The sequence below is a fragment of the Passer domesticus genome, chromosome Z (assembly GCF_036417665.1).
Source record: "Passer domesticus isolate bPasDom1 chromosome Z, bPasDom1.hap1, whole genome shotgun sequence".
In the NCBI taxonomy this organism is placed as follows: Eukaryota; Metazoa; Chordata; class Aves; order Passeriformes; family Passeridae; genus Passer; species Passer domesticus.
In genome coordinates this window covers 66,690,144-66,713,575 of record NC_087512.1, presented here as the reverse complement: position 1 = coordinate 66,713,575, position 23,432 = coordinate 66,690,144, and the positions used below count along the sequence as shown (strand labels likewise).

Below are 23,432 nucleotides of genomic sequence, written 5' to 3'. Positions count from 1 at the left end.
GATGTCTCCCCTTTACAACTCAATTTCCTAGTGCTGTTTGAGCTTCAGCTGATTGTAAGAAGTAAAATTAGACGTTAGGATCTTTTGAACACAAGCCTAAGGTCTGGGAAAAATTAAATTAGTACAAAAAAATAGAACAATATCTGTTAATGAACAAACCTGTTTGAACCTCAATGGCTCCCACTTGAACTTATCACTAAGAGCATACAAATGTATGCTAACAAACATATACACCAACACTCAGTTCCCTTCATGTTAGTATGTTACAGAGAGGAATCACTAGCACATTTTAATGATCATCTAAAAAAGAACCTAAGAGATTACATCAGCAGTAGTATTGCAGATGACTAATAGCACTGACCTAAAAACATTCCAGTGCCATTTGAAATAATCTGACAGATTTTCATATCTTGCAGAAAAATTAATAAAACTGATCTCAAAGATGAGTAATAGCTCACTAACATCACAGAAAAAAAACCCCACAATTTCACACATCAGACTCAACTTTACCTTTGAACAATTTTCTGTGGGACTTTTAATATTTGTGTACTTGAAAGCAATTAGGAATCCTACTAAAGTAGCTAGCTAATGAACCAACTTAGCAAATAGCATGATTCAGTTAGTATCCCTGAAACAAAGAGGTATTTGATAATAGCCAGGGGCTATGTCACAGCATAACTGGAGATGCTATATGATTGCATAAGAGCCCTTAATAAGGAAGCATGACCACTCCACAAGAAAAAGCAATCCAATATGAAAACATCCTGTTGCACAACACTTCATCTTCAAAGACACAGACCATGGCTGCAGTTTTGTACAGTGTTTTTTATACATGTGGCAATTGCTTAGCCTCAACAGATCTAAATGATCTGAACTCAGACAGACTGCCTGTATCCAGTGAGGAAGAAGCATAGAAACAACACTATATTAACAGTAAGGAGTACTAGCGTTACGTATGTTATTTCCTAGAAAATGTTCTCCCAATCCCTGAAGGGTATTTAGCATATTTTACAATGGAAGAAAATTTATTGTAATTGTTACATTTTACCTGACAAAGAATAAAAGGTTTCTGAAGTGCCACAATTGCCAACAGAGTCATATGATGACACTTTGAAAATTCTACTAACTGTAATTTAACAAATTCAATGTGTATTTTCTAAAATATGGGAAAAGAAAGCTTTTTTAAACATTTGTTATTGGAAAGAACAAAACAATTTTAATTTTTTTCTTTATACACCATAATAATTATCACCTACTAGATTTTGTTACATTACACATGACAGCTACTTCTAAAGCAACAAAATTTAGAGAAATATATCACACTGACAGGACTGCAGCTTTGTTTTCTGTACCCTGAACTTTTTCTTCTTCCTTCAGGCCATGACAATCTTTCTCCAAAACCAGAAACTTCAGAAGAAACATACGTAACTTAGATTGTCATAATCAAAAATGCAGCAGAAAATTTCCAAACACAACTTCACAGGTAACACTTCAAAGGTAAATAATTTTCATTTTGGACTCAAAGCTCAAAATCTCATGTATACTTCACAGCTGGCATTTTGAATCTCTCAGTATTAGTTCCAACTAATACTCTCAGTATTACTCCAACTATTTCACACCTAAATATATTCAAAGAGACATCAAAAATTTCAAAAATTAATTTTAAAAATTGAAAACAAACCAGGAAAAGAGCTCTTTGAAGATGAAATAAACTAGTAATATAGGAAAAACTTTTGGTTTCTACACATTTTTTCACTGAGATGTCTGAGGTGCTGCCCTGGGAACATTATTCTAGTAAACTACTATTTGAATAACAGAGTGAAGTTTAAGCAAATATCTCTAAGTAGCATCTTAATTTGATGTTTACTTAAGAAACAAAAGCATGGCTTGAACAACACTGAATTCAGTAAACAGTGGGTTTCAGTTGCTAATACAATTAACACATTTAAAGTCTAAACTTCAGTTGCTTTCACTGAGGTAAGTATATATTCTGTAAAAAAGACAGCTCAACTGTTTTATGTTTGACTTTTACTAAGAAACATGCAAGAGAAACTCCATCAACAAGAAGTTCCATAGTTTCAGCACCTGTTTTCAGTCTGAACTGTGAAATAATAAATAATAGAAGCATTCTGAACATTACTGTTAAGCAATCTTAATAAGAAAACATGAAATGTGTGATACATTACAGGAAAGTAGTATTATGTAATGCAAAACAACTGATTTAGGTCATGCAAAGAAGCAGAAAATACCTGTACAGAGCCACCATGTCTGTCAGATGCCAGGTGAGCCCTCAAATGATGTGGATTGGTTTGCTGTGAGTCCCAAGCTGCCCGATGGTCTGTTGACTACCATTTTTGAATGTATTAGGATTTATGCAAAAGAAGAAAAAATTTTTAAAACAAACAATCTGTGCATTCATTGTCATATTTTTAAGAAGTACAGAAGCACTACACACTCAATACCTATATAGATTACACTCCAACATTATCAACATACTTATACATGCCTTCATAAAAATTTTCATAGAGAGCTGAAATAGCTAAACCTCAAAATTCTTAGTAAGAAAAAGCACACTAAAACAACCCTCCAATTTTGGTTAGGTAAACTGACACAGCTCTAAATTCCTAACTTTGTTACCATCTAAGTCATTAGCCTGGTTTAAAAAAAAAAAAAAGTGAAAATCTTATACATACATGTCAGAACGGAAAGAGAATGGAGGAGAGACAGCAAATAAAGAAGTGTGAGAAAAGAAGTAGAGAGAAAATTCACTACTGATTCACTACACTATAGCATAGCTTCAAAGGGGTAAGCTTTTAGGAGATACTTATGTATCTCTATATAAGTAGATTTAACAAAGATCTACTTAAAGTGGAAGCAAAGAAAACCTAGAGTCAATTTTATTTTCAGGTTCTAATGAAAACATAGCACAAATCATTAGACAAAAGACATAGTAGTGCTGATAATCTTACATGAGCAGTTTACCTGATTTTTGGATTGTTGCATTCTGTCTCTGTGCTGATATGCTTCTCTGTTTGAAGACATTGCAGGGTCTGAATGTACTGAACCCACTGGAGTAGGCTACAAATATAAACAATATGTAGCAACTGGTAAAAAAAATAAATTTCTAAGTCTCATCAAAAGTTACTGGCTTGTAACAGAAAATAATATTTAATTATCTGTCAGTTTCAAGAAACACAAAATTATGAGATTAAAGCAGAAACTTCACTAGATATTTACTAATACCAACAAGAAAAAAAGCAAACCATGACTTACAGAATATATCGAAGTAGCAATTCTAAGTATTATGCATTAATTTTCTGAAAGATTTTAGATTGTTATTTTCTGCAGTTAGCAGTTACGACATTCTGATGAAACCTGATCAAAAGCTTAAATAAATTTTTAATGCTAAACACTGAAAATATACTTAGCAATAAAATAAATGCTACAACTCTTTCAGAATCACACAGAGAAGAGTGAAGTGCGTCATCTGAAACTGGTCAAACACACACATATTAGCCCTCCCTTCCCTACATAATAAAAAGAAGTGAAAAAATTTGAGAAGCTGAAGAAAACTCCATCATCTACAATTTCTTAAATTATACAGAGTGTTTCCTGAAACCTTAGAGGCACCACGATGAAATATTCAATGAACTATGCAATATTTTATCATAGTGAACTGATAAATATATTGAGTGTATCTCATATGCAGATATATAGTTCTGCATTTTAAAAATACTGGGAACAAAAAAACCCACGTGCAGTAATAACAATTATTTCCAAAATGTTAAGTTCCTTCAAAAAACAACCTGAATTTCTACCACCTCATTTTGGATTGAGCAGAGATATACTTTGATAATAAGAGCACATTTAGAAAGAGAATATGAAGCACTCAAGCACAAAGATAATGTTAGAACATGCATCTGCAGATGGATTTGTAATAGCAGCTGTTCATAGCTCTATCAGCAGCCTTGAGAAGCACACGTCTTATGAAACTCAAAACTGATCACAGAAAAAAACATTATATTACTGATAGCAGAACTGCACTCACCAACTGTTTGCCAATCCAGTCGTATTCATAATCAAACATATAGCCTTTCCGATCAAGTAAGTCTGTGAAGAGCTTTCTTAAGTAGTCATAGTCTGGCTTTTCAAAAAAATCTAACCTTCTTACATAACGTAGATAAGTAGCCATTTCCTCTAGATAAATAAGAAACACATACATATGCCATTATCTGTTTTAATGGAACTCAAAAAAATCCCCACCACCTTATTTCATTTTAAAGCAACTTCTACCTCTCCCCATAAAACCTGAACAGTTGTTCACAATGAATCTGTGAATTATCAGAAAGAACAGTCACTTAATAACGTTCTTTGAAATGCTACCATATTCTGAGATATACTATCATATTCCAAACATATCCTAGCAAGTAATACCCCACTAATTTCTCCTTCCTGTTACCTGTAAGATCTTCTGTTCAATGTTCTAATTCTAATGCACAGTGCGCAAAAATGTGTGGAGAGAAATGCCTCTACTTTCTTCTTTCTTTCCAACCAATCTTACAGAGACAAGACTAAGGAAAGGTAAAGAAAGGGGTATACAACAGAAAGCATCAGTCTTGTGTCCACAAGGCCTACTGTGGACACAATTTCCTTTCATTTGTCATGAGCTACTGTCAGCAAATCCACTTTGCCTATCAATGATATTTTGATTACCTTTCAAGGCGCTCACTTATATTTTGGCAAAATCATGTCCAAGCCATACAAGTGTTCCAAGCACTTTATTACAATTTTTAAAAAACGTCATATTTCCTTCTGTCCCATTTTCCAACACCTCATTGATTCTCCTTGTACTTATAGAGACCTAGAAGTCACACCTGAAACTTACAAGTTATTTTAAATATTAGTTGGAGCTGTTTCTAATACAGCTTGTTTTTAATAGGGGTATGATACCAGATTTCACCTGAAAAGGCTTGCAAAATTTTCATTGTGAAGATATAGGTGCAGACTAGTTAATTACTCTAAGCACACATACAGTATTTTTTTTATGTTTCATTTATAAGAATCTATATTTGAAGAACAACAGCATTAGCTTACTGCTGCTTCAAAGGACAATTCTTCTGTCCAGGCCCAGTATTGTTTAATTTATCCATCAATGAGTCAGACAAAGGGGCAGAGGCCTCCTCAGCAATTTCACTGACTACACAAGCTGGGAGGAGTGGCCGATAGCCCAGAGGGCTGAGCAGCCCTTCAGAAGGACCTCAGCAGCCTGGAGAGATGGGCACAGAGGAACCTTCTGAAATTCAGCAAAGGCAAGTGCAGGGTCCTGCACCTGGGGAAGAATAATTCTGTGCAGCAGCACAAGCTGGAGGCCAAACCTGCTGGGAAGCAGCTCTGCAGAGAAGGACCTGGGACTCTTGGTGGACAAGAAGCTCTTCAGAGCCAGCAGTGTGCCCTGGGGGCCAAGAAGGCCGATGGAACCCTGGGAGGGGGGGCATTATGAAGAGCGGGTCAAGGGAAGTGATCCTATCCCTCTACTCAATGGCTATGTCCAGTTCTGTATTCCTCAACACAAGAGAGACATGGAGCTCCTGGACCGGGTACAGCAAAGGGCTACTAAGTTGATCCTGGGACTGGAGCATCTTTCGTATGAGGAAAGGTTGAGGGAGCTGGGCGGGTTCAGCCTTGAAAACAGGCAACTGAGAGGGGACCTGAGTAATACATATAAATATCTAAGGGCTGGTTGTCAATAGGATGAATCCAGGCTCAGCTCAGAGGTGCCCAGCAATAGCAGGCAGGAGAGGCAATGGGCAGACACTGATGCACAGGAAAATCCACTCAAAAATGAGGAAGAACTTCTTTACTGTGCAGGTGACTGAGTACTGGACGAGGTTACTCAGAGAGGTTTTGGCATCTCCTTCACTGTAGATATTCAAGAACAGTCTGGACACAATCCTATGCCATGTCCTCTGGGATGGCCCTGCTTGAGCAGGAGATTGGACCACATAACCTGCTGTGATCCCTTCCAACCTGATCCATTTTGAGATACTGTGATCTATTACACGTACTGTTATTTTAAACTCCAGCAATTACTTATGCCAGTTTCATTTTATAAACCAATACACAACATTTTTATGTAACAGCAGACATTACCTGGGAAGTTTTCACACAATACTTCTATAGGAGTTGCTCGTTTAGTGTCTCCAATTTTCTGGTAACGTTCCTTTAATGTATCCGCCTGTGACAGAAGAACAAACAAGCTTCTGAAGTTACAGACAAACATTCAAAAAAAACACAACACCAAACATGTCAATAAAAGCTGATGATCTGAAAACAGGACAGAGGCAGATATCAAAACCCACTACCTTTAAACCTTGCCATGGAAGACTTCCTCTGAGGAAATACATAAACATATGACCCAATGCTTCCAAATCATCTCTTCTACTTTGCTCTGAAACAAAATGCAAATATTATTAGAAACTTCCATCTGTGTAATTTTACATTATATCTAGAAGACTAGCTTCCAAATTATATAAAACTAACTGTTAGGTATAAACTACTTGATACCAAACTGAGGATTTGAGGGCATTCTTGTGCACTATGGACTGCCTTAAGAACACCGCTAAACCCAGAAAAAAAGCAGATGCAGACTGCAGGTATATTCATCTCAACAGCACTTTAAAGAAATCTTGCTGAAAGAAATAATTCTCAAAAATGCAGAAGGGATTTTTTTTTTTTTAGCTACTGGAAAAACTTCAGGATTTGGTAAACTTTAGGATTTAATAAAATGTTAGGACCAAACGTTCATTGTTCTTGCAGTAGGAAGTTAATCAAAATTGATCCAATGCAGAATTATTTGTGGATGGTTTAGATTACAAACAAGTTTGGCTCCTGCAAAACTGATTCTTAATCTAGAACCTATGACAGCTCTGACAAGAGAGCACATGTACTAAAGGTAAGAATGAGGTTTTCCTGGTTTTGTTTGAGGATAAGTACATGTTTAAAGAAATTGGTCTTATTTGGCCTTTCTATTCATATTAAGAGCAGACTTGCTTCATTCCCAGAAGACTTTCAAGTATTCATTGTACAATTATTAACCTCTGCCTCTGTAATAATTAAGCACTATCATGAAAATACCAACACAATCAAGGATATGGGTAGTTCCCCAGAGAGCATTACAGATGGCTAAATTAGAGTAAGTTATGACTCCATGTGACTATGCTTTCTGTAGACAAATAACTTTGACAACACTTTAACACACTGTTCTTCTGAATTTAGGGAAATCCTAAAATATGCAGATCTTTCTCTTCATTAACCTCCCAGTCAGAATCTACACTCTCTGTAATCTCACTTTCCCTTCCTGAAAATGAAGTGAACTGGAGAAGAAGCAGAGTAATTTTATCCCTAAAAGAAATTATCTTATTGAAAGGTAGAACACCAGCGACATGCTAGTAAGGGCTGCAGAGTATTTGTATTACCTTCAAATAGCTCTCTGAATAAAGCCATGTTATTATTCACATAAACAAAATACCTTCTATTCCACATTCAGACTCCCAACTTGGCACAAAATTACCAGAAATCGTTGATCAAAGGTCTCTTCTGAACCAAAAGATTATTGACTACGGGATGTTCAGTAAGTATGTATTTCCTATATACACTTATAAGAGTGGGCTTTGGTGATTTTGAGCAAGTTTTGATTAAGCATTTAAAGTCTTTCTAGTAGCTATGCATTTGTTATGACAGCTTTAAATGCTATGGATCCTAAAATACACTTTTTATTCAAGGACAACATCCTTCCTTACTCATACACACTAACAGATAAAGTTACAGGTCAATAGAGACACACTCAAAATAACTTTTAAGAGAATGTGAATCCGACAGCCTCCCTCTTTACTGAAAACACTTTTTTTTTTTTTACAAGGGTCAGCTGTCAGACCATTCAAGCAGCTCAGGAAATTATCTACAGACTAAAAATACCATCCTAAGAAATTGTCTTATTACCACTATTTTCAGAGCAAACTGTATCCTATATGCCACTGTCTCTGTAAACACAGAGCTTGAGGACCTTCAGTGCTCTATATGTCTCACTGCATGTTAATATATATATGTGCAAAAAATACACTACATATCACAGAATGCAAAAAAAATTGTTGTACTAGAATGATTCAGGCTCTTTAGGAAGGAGAGGCAAGGGAGACCAGGAGGCAATGGCACCCTCCAGGCAATAGCCAGCTGAGTGTATGGAGCTTTATCCCATTTGCCCCCATTTTGGGGATGGATGAGGAACTGACCTTGAGCTACTGGGGAACGATTAATGGGAGGGCAGGGCTAAGAAGCCACAGGCCCTCCAGCCAGCCGGACTGAGTAGCTGAGTCCCCATGGTGGTTCATCCCTCCCCCACCCCTTCTAAGCCACACTGTTATCTGAAAAAAAGCTCATTACGTCTCAGCGTGACAACAGCACCTGGGCTCAGCTTTTCTTGAGTTTATTAGAAACCCTTTGCTCCTAGGAGTCTCTGCTGTCTAAGAAGCTCATGTTTTCATTATGAACAGCCTTGGAAACTATTTTTCTTGCTTGTGTAGCATAACATCCCTGTTCTCACACTTTCAACTGTGTGCCAACCTACACTGTGGCCAGGATGAAAGATTATTATGACTAAAGCCCACTCTCTTGCGACCCTATAAAACAGTGGTCTAAAATGAGAACCTTTGAGTTCTTCTGGACTGCAGCAGCTGTGACCAGCAATCCCTCTCTGAGCTGGGCCTCTCAGAGCCCACCATCTCCAAAGTTTGCTGCACTCAGACGACTGCTGACAAAAATGAATTGTAGGCCAATACCCCTCCTCCTCAAGGCTCAACTCTTTGCACAATGAAGAAATGCAAACGCACCCAGAGTGAGTATTTCACTGCCTTTGAGGGGAATTTTTTCACAGGTACTTTACACTGATTCTGCCTGTGTGCATAAGCATACATATATGCTATAGCAAATTTTGGGAGAAATGCTGCTCTCTTAGATGTTCAAGTATCTTGGATATCAAAGTTAAGCTTGTAAGGAAGGTTAAGTTACAAGATAGGTTAAATGCTGTTAAGTGCTAACTCCTACATTGAATTGTTAAGTTTAAGGCTTAAGTTAAGGTTAGATACTTTTGAGTGCTGTTAAGCTTTTAGGCTGTATTCTTTTTTATACTTGCCCTCACCGTCCTTTTGTCACTTGTCACATGCACCTAAACACACACACAGCCCTAGACAGTTCTCAGTTCATTTCTGTTTTGATTGACCGGATTTTAGTAGATGTTTGGGTTTTCTCTTTTTCCTTGGTGTAACTGACTAGTAAGCGGCAGAGTGAATCTTGCAAAGAACTTTGTCGTTGCTTAATATTAAATCAGGTTTTTACTGCTACCCTTGCTGATGATTTTCTAAGTGATCTCAAACACTCATTCGTAACAGTTGTCTACCAATATACAGGAACCACCTCATGTTCACAAGCCCTGGTCCTCACGGGGGAACCTCAACCACTCTGGTATCTCCTGGCGTGACAAGACAGCAAGGCATCAGCAATCCAGTAAGTTATCCTTGATGATAGCTTCCTTCTCCAAGTGACAGAGAAGGTAAAAAGGAGATGTGCCCATGCTGGAGCTTGTTCTCATCAACAAGGAGAGGCTGGTGAGGAATGAGAAGCTCAGGGGAAGCCTTGGCTGCAGTGATCATGAAATGCTGGAGTTTGAGATCCTAAAGGTAGTGAGAAGGGAGCAAAGCAAACCCAGAACCCTGAATTTCAGCAGATGCAGCTTGGCCTCTTCAGGCAGAGTACCATGAGATAAAGCTCTGCAGGGTAGCAGGGTCCTAAGGAAGCTGGTTAATATTTAAGCATTAATTCCTCCAAGCCCAGGAGCAACGCCTTCCAACAAAGTCAAGCACAAAACATCAGGAGGCCGGCATGGATGAACAGTGAGTTCCTGGATGAATTAAAAAAAAAAAGAAAAAGGAAGCATATAGAGAGGGGAAGCAAGGATAGATAGTCTGGGAAGCATACAGAGAAATTGTCCAAGCAATCAGAAAGCAGCTTAAGAAAGCTAAAACCCTAATAGGATTAAATGTGGCCAGGGATGTCAAGGGCAACAAGAAGAGCTTCTGTAAGTAAGATGAAGACAGAAGGAAAACTAGGAAAAATGCATGACCTCTCCAGAAGGAAACAGGAGGCCTGGGATATGGAAAAAGCTGAGGCAAAAAATAACTCAGGTTGTGCCACAGAAAGTTTAGACTGGATAGTGGGAACATCAAATTACTTTTTTGCCTCCATCTTCCCTGGTATGTATTCCAGTCACATCACTCATGTCACAGGAAAACAAGGGCAGGGACTGGCAGAATGAAGAACACTGTAGATCAGGAGCCCATCTAAGGAACATGAAGGTGCACAAGTCCATGGGACCTGCTGAGATGCATCTACAAGTCTTTAGGGAGTCTCAGGCAAAGACACCACCCATTACATCCACTACACCTGAGAAGTCATTACAGCCCGGTAAAGATTCCACAGACTAAAAGAGGAGAAAGATAACGCCTATTATTACAAATGGAAGAAAAGGAAGGCATGAGGAACTATAGACCCGTCAGTCTCACCTCAGGGCCTGGCAAGATCACACTGTAGATCCTCATAGTAAATATACTGAGGGACATGGAAAAGAAGGAGGTGACTGATGATGGTCAACATGGCTTCGGTAGGGGCAAATCATGCCTGACAAATTTGGTGGCCTTCAACGCAACTACAGTGTTAGTGCATGATGACAGAGCAACCAACCAGAGCAACCATGATCTAGCTGGATACGTGCTAAGCATGTGACACTGTAACACAGGACATCCTTGTCTCTGAACTGGAGAGACACTGATTTGACAGATGAAACAAGTAGATAAGGAATTGGCTGAGTGGTGACACTGTAAATCATGTTCAAGAACTCCCTGTCGAAGTGGACACTAGTTCCTTAGGGGTCATACTGGGACCACTGCTGAGTAACACCTTTGCTGGTGTCATGGACAGTGGGATCAAGAGCACCCTCACCAAGTCTGCCAATGACACCTGGCTGTGTGGTGCTCTCAGCATGCTTGAGGGAAGGGATGCCACAGGGGGACCTGGACAGGATTGGGAGGTGGGCCTGTGTGAACATGACAACAAAAAGTGCAATGACCTGCACCTAAGTTACGGCAATCCAAGCAAAAATACAGGTCGGACAGAGAATGCAGAGCAGCCCTCAGAAGGATTTCCACATGCTGGTGGATGAGAGGTGGGACACAACCCCACAATGTGCACTCACAGCCCAGAAAGCCAAATGTGTCCTGGGCTGCATCCACAACAGTGTGGCCAGTAGAGCGAGGGAGGGGATTCTACACCTCTGCTCTGATCTGGTGAGACCCCACCTGCAGTGCAGCACCCAGCTCTGAAGTACCTAAGATACAAAGGATACGGACCTGATCAAGCAAGTCCATGAAGACATTCAGGCAGTACCCCCACCCCCTCCATGAAGGCAGTCTGAGAGTTGCTGCTGTTCAGGCTGGAGAAAAAAAGGCTTCAGGGAGACATTACAGCACCTTCCAGTACCCAAAGAGAGCCTGCTAGAAAGCTATGCAGGGACTTTTTACAAGGACACGTAGCAACAGGACAAGAATTAGTGGTTTCATACTGATTAACAGTAAGTTTAGATTAAATATTCAGGTGAAATTCTTCAGTGTGAGAGTGGCAAGAGACTGAAACACCTTGCCCAGAGAACCTGTGGATGTCTCATCCATGGAACTGTCCAAGGCAAATTTGCATGAGGCTTTGAACCTGGTGTTCCAGCCTATGGCAACAAGGTCGGATGATCTTTAAGATCCTTTCCAACCCAAACCATTCTATGATTAAACAAGTTACCATAAGACAAAAATAAACACATCCTGTGTAAATATCAGACATGTAATCAAAATTCAGTTTGCTCTTCAAGTAATTACCAGTTTTATATTTTGGTTTGTTTTTCTTAAAAGGTTTGGAGGCAATCTTCTTATTTAAGGAGGAGTAAAAAATTTTATTTTAAAAGTGGTGCCACTGTTGAAAATGTTGTAATAATCAAAAGTCTATCCTGCTAGTGGAGATGAGAGCCCAGTGTCAAACATGTAACAGTCACATTAAGTGGACATCACCATTTATACCTGAAAAATATAGTGGATGCTTCTTTTAAGAACCTGAGTTCCAACAGTCAGATTTAGAAAGCTCAAACCCTACACTTGATGTACCGGAGTATGCCCACTAAAGAGCAACAAGGCTGGTGAAGGGTTGGATGCACAGCTCCTATAAGGAGCAGCTGACGGAGCTGAGGGTGTTCAGAAAAGGTGGTTCAGGGGAGAGCTTATCATTCTCTACAACTCCCTGAAAAGTGGGTGCAGCCAGGTGAGGGCTGGCCTTTTCTCCCAAGGACCAAGGAATAGGACAACAGGAAAAAGCCTCATGCCGTGTCACAGGAAAGTTTACATTGGATATTGGAAACATTTGCTTCACCAAAAGGGTTCTCAAACACTGGAAAAGGCAGCCCAGGGAAGTGATTGAGTCACCATTTCCAGAGGTATCTTAAAAGTCTTGTAGATGCAGCCCTTAGGGGCATAGTTTAGTGGTGGATTTAGCAGTGATGGGTTAACAGTTGGACTCGATGACTCTAAGGATATTTTCCAACCTCAGTGATTCCATAGTTCTGCTTTATTGATAAGGCACCTTATTCCTGCCGGAGAAGTGTGAATGGTTTCTCATTTGCTGTATTAACAGTTATGCTTACAATAATTGTGCAATGTTTCTATGATCAATTCAAAGAATAACCTAATTAATGATTACCATGCAGTGATAAGCAACTGGCTTACACAAATTCAAAGGGGTAGAACTAACTGTTTTCACTAGAAAACCTCTCTACAGCTGTAATAAACAAAGATCTGAGTGCTCATACCTTTCTCAAGGTGAATTTATTCATTCAATAATAACAACTTTTATATTTATATACATCCTGTAATTTCTTTAGCTTGCTGGCATAAGCTTTAATGACTCTGACAAAGCCTTATTATCAGTGTAAGCACTGAAAAAAAATTGAAAAGTCAGCATCATCTCTAAGCTATTTTATTATTTTATGGTGCATTTCAAAGAGATCAGAAAAGCAAGGAAGCATTGAAAATCCAGGCTACTGCAACCTACTGACTTCTGCGTATTTAATAAGCACATCTATTTCCCGGACACTTCGCACCGCCTTGGTATACTTATAATATGAATGTATTATGCTACAAAAAGATACACCTCATCTTTCTTTTAAGGAAAGCTAACAAAGAGGACAATTCACAAGACATGATCAAGATGACCAGAGATTCAAAAAAGATTATTCCCATAAACAGTATTCCCATAAGGCCAAATCATATTCTGCACAATACACAAAATTTGTACATCTTAATGACAACAGACTGAGAAAAACTAACTTGAAAGCAAGATGGTTTATGACAAATCACAACTGTTTCTGTACCTAAGAAGCACACGTACCTTTTCCTAAATGTGTATTTATACTCATGTATCTAGCTGTTCCTGTAAGGCTCTTGTGTTCTCGATATGGTATGTGCTTCTTTGTTTCTGGATCTACATACTCCTTTGCTAAACCAAAGTCTATAATGTGAATAACTTGCTGGGTTTTGTTTCCAGGTCGTCCTATTAAGAAGTTCTCAGGTTTTACATCTCTGTATATCAAGTTCTTTGAATGGACATATTCCATACGAGAAATCTTCAATAAAAGAAAAAAACAGACAAGGAAGTTTGGCTTAAGTTTCAGGTTGCCACATTAAAATGTGTTAGAAGCTAAATATCTCATATTGGCTTTATACACAGAAGAAACCACCCCTTTTAATATCTTAAAACCAAACCAATATTGTTCTTAAGGAAGTATCTCCCAGTTAAAGTCAATGAAAATCGTATACTTTTTCCAAAGCAGATACACCAACTGGTGTATTGGAAAATTTCACACTGGACATTAGTCATGAATCTTACAAACAAAAGACATTTCTGTCTCTCAAAAGAGCTGGTACAAGTATGTTTTCTGCACATTAAAAGTAAAACCAGAAATTATGTCACCATGAAGTAAGCAGCAAAGTTTGATGTAGATCTATTACATGTTAAAGATATAAATGAGAGGAGCACTGAAAGTTCATCACTATGCATATAAAGCCCATTCTATCTGAACTGTTTTCCATCAAGATTTCCACACTCAGAAAAGAACATGAAGTAGTAAATAAAGCTGATCTTTGAACTTGTGAGGACTTGAGCATTTAAAAATAAGAACTTGGTCATTTTGGCTGTATATAAGTTCAATGTGTATGTATGTCTGTAGTTGGAGGCCTGTTATATAATTATAATCATGTTCTAAACAGCTATTATTAACCATTACAGGTAAAAACATCACTATTTAGGGAAGTGGAAATCTGGTAAACATGCACAGCCTTAAGCACCCCTTCCACTTCCACCCACCCTCAAATTAGAACCAAATAAGGAAATCTTCAAAAATTCTTCGCTGAGTAATTTTGTGCTATAATTTCTGGAAGGATTTGGAGAATTTTTTCATTTGTTTGTTTGCCTTCTTATAAGAATGCCTAGGAAAAAAATACTTATGCTATTTAAGAGTCTTATAATACAATTGCTTATGTGGACTAAAATTACTTTTATTTCTTTAAGGTTTTCTTTTTTGAAAGAGTATGTCAAACTAAAATTCATGACTTTAGATTGTGATGAGAACTCAAAGACACAGGTAATTACATACATAAACTGACTTGAAAAACTGGAACAAAGTAAATGAAAGCAATGTAAGAGTATTCCTGCTTAAACTGAATCACAAGCATTTTACATATCACTAACAACAATTTAAAACATGAAAAGTGCAAATCTCAAGTAAGCATTTAATCAACTGAAGACTGTTATTCTAGTGAACACTCAAATTAACATCTATTCTACTTACCAACTGTATGGCTATCATAAGAACGGTTTTAAGAGAAAATGTCCTACCACACAAGTCAAATAAATCTTCCAGGCTAGGTCCAAGTAGTTCTAGCACCATAGCATTATATTTGCCACATGGGCCAAAATAATAAACCTGAGGTACTCCATCTGTGAAATGAAAATACAAAGTGATGATAAGGGGTTAAATAAGATTAAGGTACATAGCAATACAATTCCTACCCAATTTCAAGTTGATCATAAGTTAAAAATACATTTTGCACATAAAAACAAAAAAAAAACCTCATAAAAACTACAGGTAAAAGACACAACAGGAATATTGAAGACAGTCACAAAAATTTTAATGAAAATGGTACTATTTCATATTTGACTTGTGAAAGATATCAAGATTTTTATAAATAATCAAAATTATAACCTCTCTATTAAGTTTTGTAACCATAAATTGAAACAGGATTTTGAAATGCTATGAAGAAAGGCTCTTGTACCAAAAAATGCACTTAAATTAAACTTTTCAAATTAAGGCTATTCCTACCTTTAGGAATAAACCACCTTATAATCTACAGAAATCATTCTAAAAAACCAAAAAGAGATTAATGAACCCAAGACTGGACTTCATAGTTTTAAATGAACACATGCCTTAAGAGAGACAGACAATCCAGAAGTTTGAAAATATAAACTAGTTAAAGCCTTATAATCCAATTTTACTTCCTTTTTGTAAAATATGCATTGTATATCTATTTAATTAAAGATTACTTGATTTAATTGATTCTACTCATCTTGTATTTTTTCACACATACAGGACATCATCCTCATTCAGCAGAATAAATTTTGTATACTTAGGGAAGCTAGTTATTCCAGATCTTTGGTTTTTTGTTCTGTAGTACACATCCTCTGTTTCATTTATTCCAAATATTTAATACTCTGAAATGTATTCTTTTCATGTGAGCCTTTTCTACAGTGTCCAATGTTTCAATACTGCACTACACAGAAATACCAAACCTGTTTTCAGAACACTTTAATGAAACACTGGATTTCACCTTCATTCTCTGTAGGCCAAATGTAACCCTAATTCTGAGTGTTTTCTGAAGTACATAAAGCCTTAAATTTTTCCTACCTTACTATACAGACACTTACACTGAGGGCACAAAAATGTAATTGTATTTGCTACAGCTTTGGGTAAAAAAATGATTAAAAAATACTGTTTTAGCAAAATTAACATCAGATCAAACCACTGTTTTTAAGAAGTTTTTCACTAATTTCTTTTCCTACATGTCGGAATATTTGAAGAAGAACCCCTAAAAATCAGGTTAACTGTTCAGTTTTCAGAAGACTCAAGCTACAATTTGGTTTTCAATATGTATAATCACACCAATCTCTATACTAATATACTTAAAATGCAGAATTGTACCCACTTCAGAAAGACTTCACAAGAGCAGCTTATTGCTACTAATGAAGAAGCACTGACCATATTACATTATGTATCAGAATAAGGTATGAGATAGTGCTCTTCAATTTAAAAATATCATCCTGAATTACCAGATAGATATCTAAAACACTTGATCCTCTGATTAGATGAGAATTCCAAAACATCCCAAAACTATGTTTAAGATGTAATAACTTCTGCAGTGCATATGGAGCATCTTGTCTAAAATTACCCATGTTGATAAAATAATTTGATATTAACAGCTCAAAGTACTAGAAGGTAGGGGCTTTGGTTCTTAACCAAAGCACTCTTAGTACTTTTGCTTAAAAGCAATAAGCAGGTATCATTCTGCTACTTACATTCTTTCTCCGTGTCTGTAAATCTCCAAAAATCAGAATGTAACATGCTAATAAAAACTAATAAAAATAAAAACTAAACTAATAAAATCATATAGGAGGCTTTTTCTCCCACTACAGAGAGATAATGCAAGCTCTCTTATATAAACCTTTAAGACATATTGCTTTAAGTTAAAAAAAAAGAAACTCTCATTTTTAGATAAATAAGAAACCCCTATTTTGACAAGATATTCCACTACTTATTACCAATTAAGAAGGTGTATTTTATTTCCATTTTGAATTACTCTAGCTCAAACCACTGCAGAACAAAAGAAGAAAATACGCTGAGCTTTTAAGGTGCATCCCAGTTGTCCTGCTGTGAATTTAAAGAAGCCACTGGTCTTCAGTTTCTTGATTAACAATTAATTTGATTACCATTCAATCCTTTCTAGTACCTTGACAGATCTTCTCTCCATTCTTAAAAATCCTTTTTTAAAAGTAGTACCCCTTCCCAGTTATAAGCAGAATACAGTGCTTGTCACACAAATGTCACTAGAATTTATATATAACTTCCTCTTCTTCCATAAAAAAGGAAACTTACTTGTGGCCAAAAAAGTAGATTCATTTAGTACTCCCACTAAGTTACTTTAACAATTAAACACTTTCCTTTCTAGGTTTAAAACTCTGAAACTAGAATCCTTTTTTTAGGTACCAGTCATATTTCCCTATCCCTAGATATTTATACTTTTTGACAATTAAAACACTTTCATTTTAATGGGCTCAATTGACTAAAGTAATCCACAATAGATGACTTCCCTGTCATAAAATCGTAAACCCAATTTACAGCCAGTATGATTTTAACCCTATTTTATTCTTGACAAATATCAAAGAAGTCTTGACTTGGAAATTAACTATTTTGAACATGACTTGGATTCTTCTATAAAAGTTAACTTTCATTAGCCACCTAAAACATTACTGCTGTACACCTCTGGTCCCCAAAATCATGTCCAAACACTCTAAAAGTCCTTGACTATCCACTGAGAAGGTGGGGTGGGGAGAGCAGGGGGGCAAGGAGAGCTCCCTAAAACAGCTATGTGAATTTATGGATTACACTCTTTACTTTTCACTTAAATACTTTAGTCCACCATGTTTATGTACATGAAGTCCAGAGAGTTTTTAAAGCTGACAGATCCGACTTCCTCTACAACTGATGAAAGGATAAAATATTAGAATAAAGAAAACATGACTAGTAGATCAAACTGTATCTGCCAAACCTCTTTAAAACCAAGAAAACAGTAATCTATTTCTGCTTTGGGACCATTATACATCTTGGTTGTCTTTTTCAAGAACTTCATCATGAAACCTGGTTTAAGCTTGAGAGTGCATGTTGTTCATGTAGCAATGCATGTAGCACATGTAGCTACTGCATGTAGCAATATATATGACTAGCACAAACACATTTATATCTTAAGGAAAAAAATTCCATTTATTTAGTTTGACACAGATATTACACCATAGTGTCAATTATTTTATGTGTGTGTCCTCATTCAGGAAAAAAAATATTACCTTGATAAACAGGCAGCAGAGACAGACAAAGGAATATGTAACTCACAGGTCAATGGCAATACCACTTGCATTTAACCTCATCTATTGATGTATTAAGTCAGGTTACTGACTTAATTTTGATTTGTATCTTGGCAAAACGTCTCTACAATACAATCTAAATTTGTAAAGCTATTAAGGTAGTGAGTAGTTTTTCAGAGTTCTTCAGTTTCTTGTAATACCATTTCCTTTTAGAGCTTTCTCTAAACCAGTCAAGAAACAGACTGATGGTATCTGCATTACATCCTATTGCTTAGAGTCTGTTCAATCAGACACATAAATGCCAATAAAACACGCAAGACTGCTCTTGCAGATCATGGCGTCGTGTATTCAGCTTCTTATACCACACCACCTTTTATCTGCAGTCTTAATTTTCCTATGTGGCAATTCATTGGACACAAGCCAAATACTTTAAACTGGTTGGAAGAATTGCAGTAACAGTTGTCTTTCACAGCACATTCATACTGCTATGCTTGTCAAGGATACAAATTAACAAACTGCCACAAACAAAAAAAATTCCCTAGTTAGTTTATGGAATCTGGTTTGAATCCTCTCAAAGGAAGCGATTATAAAACTCAGGGTAGTGTGTTCTGACTTGAGCCAAAGCAGCATACACAGAAGGTCACACAGTCTCTGGAAACATAGCACCTTAATGCTACTGAAATCATGATCAGCCACAAACTATAAAACTCTAAACGCAGAATGAGACACTATGTCACCACAACACTTAGACTACATCTCTTACTTACAAATGTAAGAATATGTTTGCAAAAAGAAGAAACAGTAATAAAATAATTAGATCTATTTCAAAGGAAAACTCTTTAGTTATTTACATTACTAAAACAGAATTAGAGATGCATTTTATGGTAATCATTATTAAATCAAATATCCATTTATCTAACATTTACTTTGTTCAGTGAATTGTCTTACCAAGCTTCCTTTCACAATTACAGCTATTGTATTCCTCACAACACCCACAATCTCCGAAATCTGTGTGATATCACAATACAAAACCAATACACACTTTTGCATACAGCCAGGCTTCTTATGGCCGGTAACTACTGTTTCTCAGAAACATTATCATGTAACCGTATTACGCAGCTGACATTCTTACCAGATCTCTTGCATTTATTCCAGGGGGAAAAATTACTTTAAATTCAGAAAATCCTGTACATATCCTTAAGCTAAATCCTAGAAAAGGCTTGCCACAAAACAAGAAAAAATGCGAGCAACATCTTTATAATTTTGTTGGACTACACTTCAAAAATAAAGTAGTCATTACCATTTATGTTTATTCACATAAACACAAATATTAGCATATTCACATTAACAACTGATCAGCTCAACTTTCCTATTAAAGGAAGCATATCAGCAGCAGAAACTCAAAACTGAGTCAGAGTTTTCACCAAACAACTCATGATAAAACCACAGGAACCATCAGTATACAGCTCAACAGTGCCTATGAACAGATTCCTCTTCAGAGAAGAGATTCGATATTTGATTCAGTTTAAGTGCTCTAATACTATATTCTTAAATTAAGCTTAGAGCTTTGTTTTCTAAGATCCCCTGTGTCCTGGTTTAGGGCAAGTTTGGGAGATAACCTCCAAAGGGGCTTCTCTACAAAAGCAGATTCAATTGCCCCTCCCCACTCTAACTGGTTCGGTAGAAAATATCTCCTTGGAGAAAAAGTGGAAAGAAACCTGTTTATTAAACAATAGAAACCAAACAATATTAAACAATAAAACTTCTCACTGCTCTAAAAAAAAAAGTAAACTCAGAACAGTCCCCTCCCCGGGTTGCAGCTTGGCTCACTCAGTCTTTGATCAGTCTCTCTGGTGCTGGAAACGCTGCGGCCCAGGCCCGGCCAGGGGGGCCACAGGTGGAGCTGCCGGTGCTTTTCTGGGTGTTCAGTCCAGAGCAGGCTTGAACAGGTCCAAGCAAAAAGGAAAAAATCACAGTCCAGGGAACTTCTTTGCCTCAGCTAGCTAAAACTAACTAAAAGCAGAAAAAAAAGGGAAAAAGGAGCTCTGTCCGGCTGTCTGTCCATCCGCAGACAACACAGTCCAGGAGCAGGAATGTGGAGGAGTGAGAGCAGTCTGAAAACAAACTGCACGCTTCTTCCCTCCCCTCTTCACTGTCTGGAAGAGAGTCTTAAAGGTGTAAAACTTATTATTTAGTATAAACAGAACAAGATGACTGGGGATAAAAGCATCATATAGTCAACCCAGGACACCCTGCATGTTTAGTTTTTTTAATTTTATTATGATTACCAACCACTTCAACTAACTGCTTATTGTTTATTCCCCAGTATAATAATCCCAGTCAAATTACAACAGAAGTAATAAAGCAGGACAGCGTGACTAAAAAAAATTAAAGAAACAGCCGTCAATTTAAGACCAAATTCTCAGCAACCTACCTAGAAGTATCGTTCAAAGCAATATTTACAAGAAGTTACTAATAAAACTCACTTTGCACTTATACTGAATGTGAGCTGGCAATATGTATAGAAAGGATATGAAGTATGACAACTCAAACATATCTGTAAGAACTGATAAAATGTTATTTATATATGCAAACTAGGACTACCCTGAACTGACTTACTTGTTAACTCTGTAGTTGACAGCTAGATATTTTGTCTTCAATACATATTGTCCTTAATTATTAGAAACATAACACCCTTGTTTTAAAAATTACATAATACTCTAAAAACTGAAGTTCCAGTAAATTACTGCTGTTTTAACTAAGTAGTAGGAACATCCAATTAATATAGCTGCACGTCATGTTCATGTTTTCCCGTAAAATCTTTTCCAACTTGCTTCAAACCTTTGCAACTTTCATGTTTATCCTATAATAGCAGCAAGACATCAATCCCAAAATATTTTGAAAAATACAGAATGAGATAAATTATTTTAAATTGTTTCTAGAAGATCCATAAACAAAAACAATCACCTGACACAATAATCTAGCTGTAGTGCTTTGTTTCTAGCACTACTTTCAAGGAGACTTGCTATTGAGACACTTCCTCATGTTATGACAGAGTATCAATCTAGTTAAATACGTTACAGTCTACCAACTCAGAAAGCAATTAAGAAATTATTATACTGATTTTTTTGTCTTGGGAAGAGTTATAGCAGAATACAGATGCTAATATACCACAATGAAATCATGCTGGGCTCCCCTTTCTCCCAGAGGCTAAAGTGGAAGGCAAGGTGACTATGGCCAAGGGGATGAAGTAGACATGGTATCACTAGCAATCTGAGATCCTACTGCCCTCACAGTGACAGTGAAAGTTACCTGTAACTGTCTTAAACGTAAAAGATAGCTTGTCTTTCATGGGAAAAATCTGCTTCAGACATCCCATACCCTGAGTATAGTTGTACAAAAATAATTAAAAGCTGTCACCGAACACGCAGATCTCACACACCAGCTAAAGCTAGCCTGAATTGAAATTAAACGAAGCAAGACATTTTCTCACCTTAAATATTTCTGTCTTCACCTAGAGGAAAAAACACTAAATACTCAAGAACTGAACCTCATTCTTGGCCTTCAGCCCATCAAACACATTTCCAACACCAAAAAGAAAACCATAAACAGCAATGTTTAACCTACTAGTCCACATTAAACTGTGTGTAAGGCACCTTACAACAAAGAAGTGTTCTTGCCTTATGGTACTCGGGCCCCCCTCAAAATCAGAAATTCAAAGTATTTCAAACTCACTCTGCTACATTCCCAAACCAAAATGTAATTATCAATTTGGCAAATCCAGACATGCTCTAAATGCTACAATAAATATTCTACTGAGCTTGACTACAAAATGGTGATCAGACTCCACTTACTGTACAATATCTGCCAAAACCACATTATGTCCACACTGAAATCTTCCTGAATCACTAATCCAACAGTAACTGTGTAATTACAGCTGTCCAAGTACTGTGATTCCATTGTGTCAAAGGCAGGTTCTCACAATCTCAAAACCAAAAACTGTATTTTTAGATACCAATACAGAACACATCACATGAATGTTGGTACCAAACCACAATGGCTCAGGTACAGAATGCAATACTTAGCACTCATTTCACAATAGCCATGACCTTCTTAAATACAACACCTTTTCCTACTGTAGACAAATATATCCCATACCTTGACTAGTCAATAGCAATGACCCTGTAAGAAAAGTTAAGGGCTTCCAGTTTTTCAAGGGGAAGTGTTAACTAGATTTCAGCTAAAAGAACAGATGTACAAAAGTTAAGAAAAATAAAACCTGACTTATAATACTGAGCATCTGCATTGTCTGAAATATTAACACAGCAGTTTCACCAGTAGGTTAATCCACTGCTGAACAGATCTAAGACCAGTTTTGAGATATGTGATCTCAGAAATTACCTTAAATGAAACAATAAAATCTAATAATAGATACCCCTCGCTACTATAAACAAGAACTGTTCTAAGTCTGTTCTAACAGCAGCATTACAAACAGGAGATCTACTAATTCACTTTAAGCAGCAGAAGCTGCTTGCTGTTCTTTTGTTCCACTTGTCAGGTAAGTAAGTACAAAAGAGTTCTCATTCACTTGCAAAAGCTCCCAGTCATTATGATAATGACCCATTTATAAGAGAGATTAGAAAAATCAGACAATGAAAGCCGAATCGGTTTTTATGCTCTTCAACAAGTAACACATAGCTTCTTTCATTTACTGACTCCTTTCTGCAAAAGGAAACTGAACCATAATGTAAATACCCATCTGTCAGTTAAATTACAGCATAGTGCATAAAATACACCCACACCTTATCTTCTAATCATGCAAAGAAAGGCTGATAGCATAAAAGATTTATTCAAAAATCAATAAAAAATTACAAAACTGTTTTCTATTAATTCCAAAAGCCTTAGTGCAATTTCAGGTTCAGCAATCATTTTATTTGGAGTACTGCACTTATGATAGTATAGTTTTCTTACATCTCATATTTGCATATTAAGAAAATACACATTAAATAAAATTTATTAGAAGCAGAGATGCTAAATTTCATCCATATGTTCCTCATTCAATTGACTAGAAACTTCTGCATACTGACTAATGATCTCAAACT

At 36.8% G+C, this 23,432-nt stretch overlaps 1 protein-coding gene across 6 annotated transcripts in view; it reads right to left on the bottom strand.

Annotated features, from left to right (window-relative positions):
- Positions 1-23,432, bottom strand: part of CSNK1G3 (casein kinase 1 gamma 3) — a 71,320-nt gene that overhangs the window by 12,577 nt on the left and 35,311 nt on the right. For 5 of the 6 annotated variants that reach the window (XM_064405359.1, XM_064405357.1, XM_064405358.1 and 2 more), the window contains exons 6-12: positions 14,990-15,138; positions 13,531-13,765; positions 6,363-6,448; positions 6,151-6,235; positions 4,049-4,197; positions 2,983-3,078; positions 2,250-2,345 (exon numbers count right to left, since the gene is read on the bottom strand). In XM_064405359.1, the coding sequence (XP_064261429.1) occupies positions 2,250-2,345; positions 2,983-3,078; positions 4,049-4,197; positions 6,151-6,235; positions 6,363-6,448; positions 13,531-13,765; positions 14,990-15,138 (896 nt within the window). Of the gene's footprint in view, positions 1-2,249; positions 2,346-2,982; positions 3,105-4,048; positions 4,198-6,150; positions 6,236-6,362; positions 6,449-13,530; positions 13,766-14,989; positions 15,139-23,432 lie in introns of all 6 variants that reach the window. The other variant, XM_064405362.1, reaches the window with a different exon arrangement.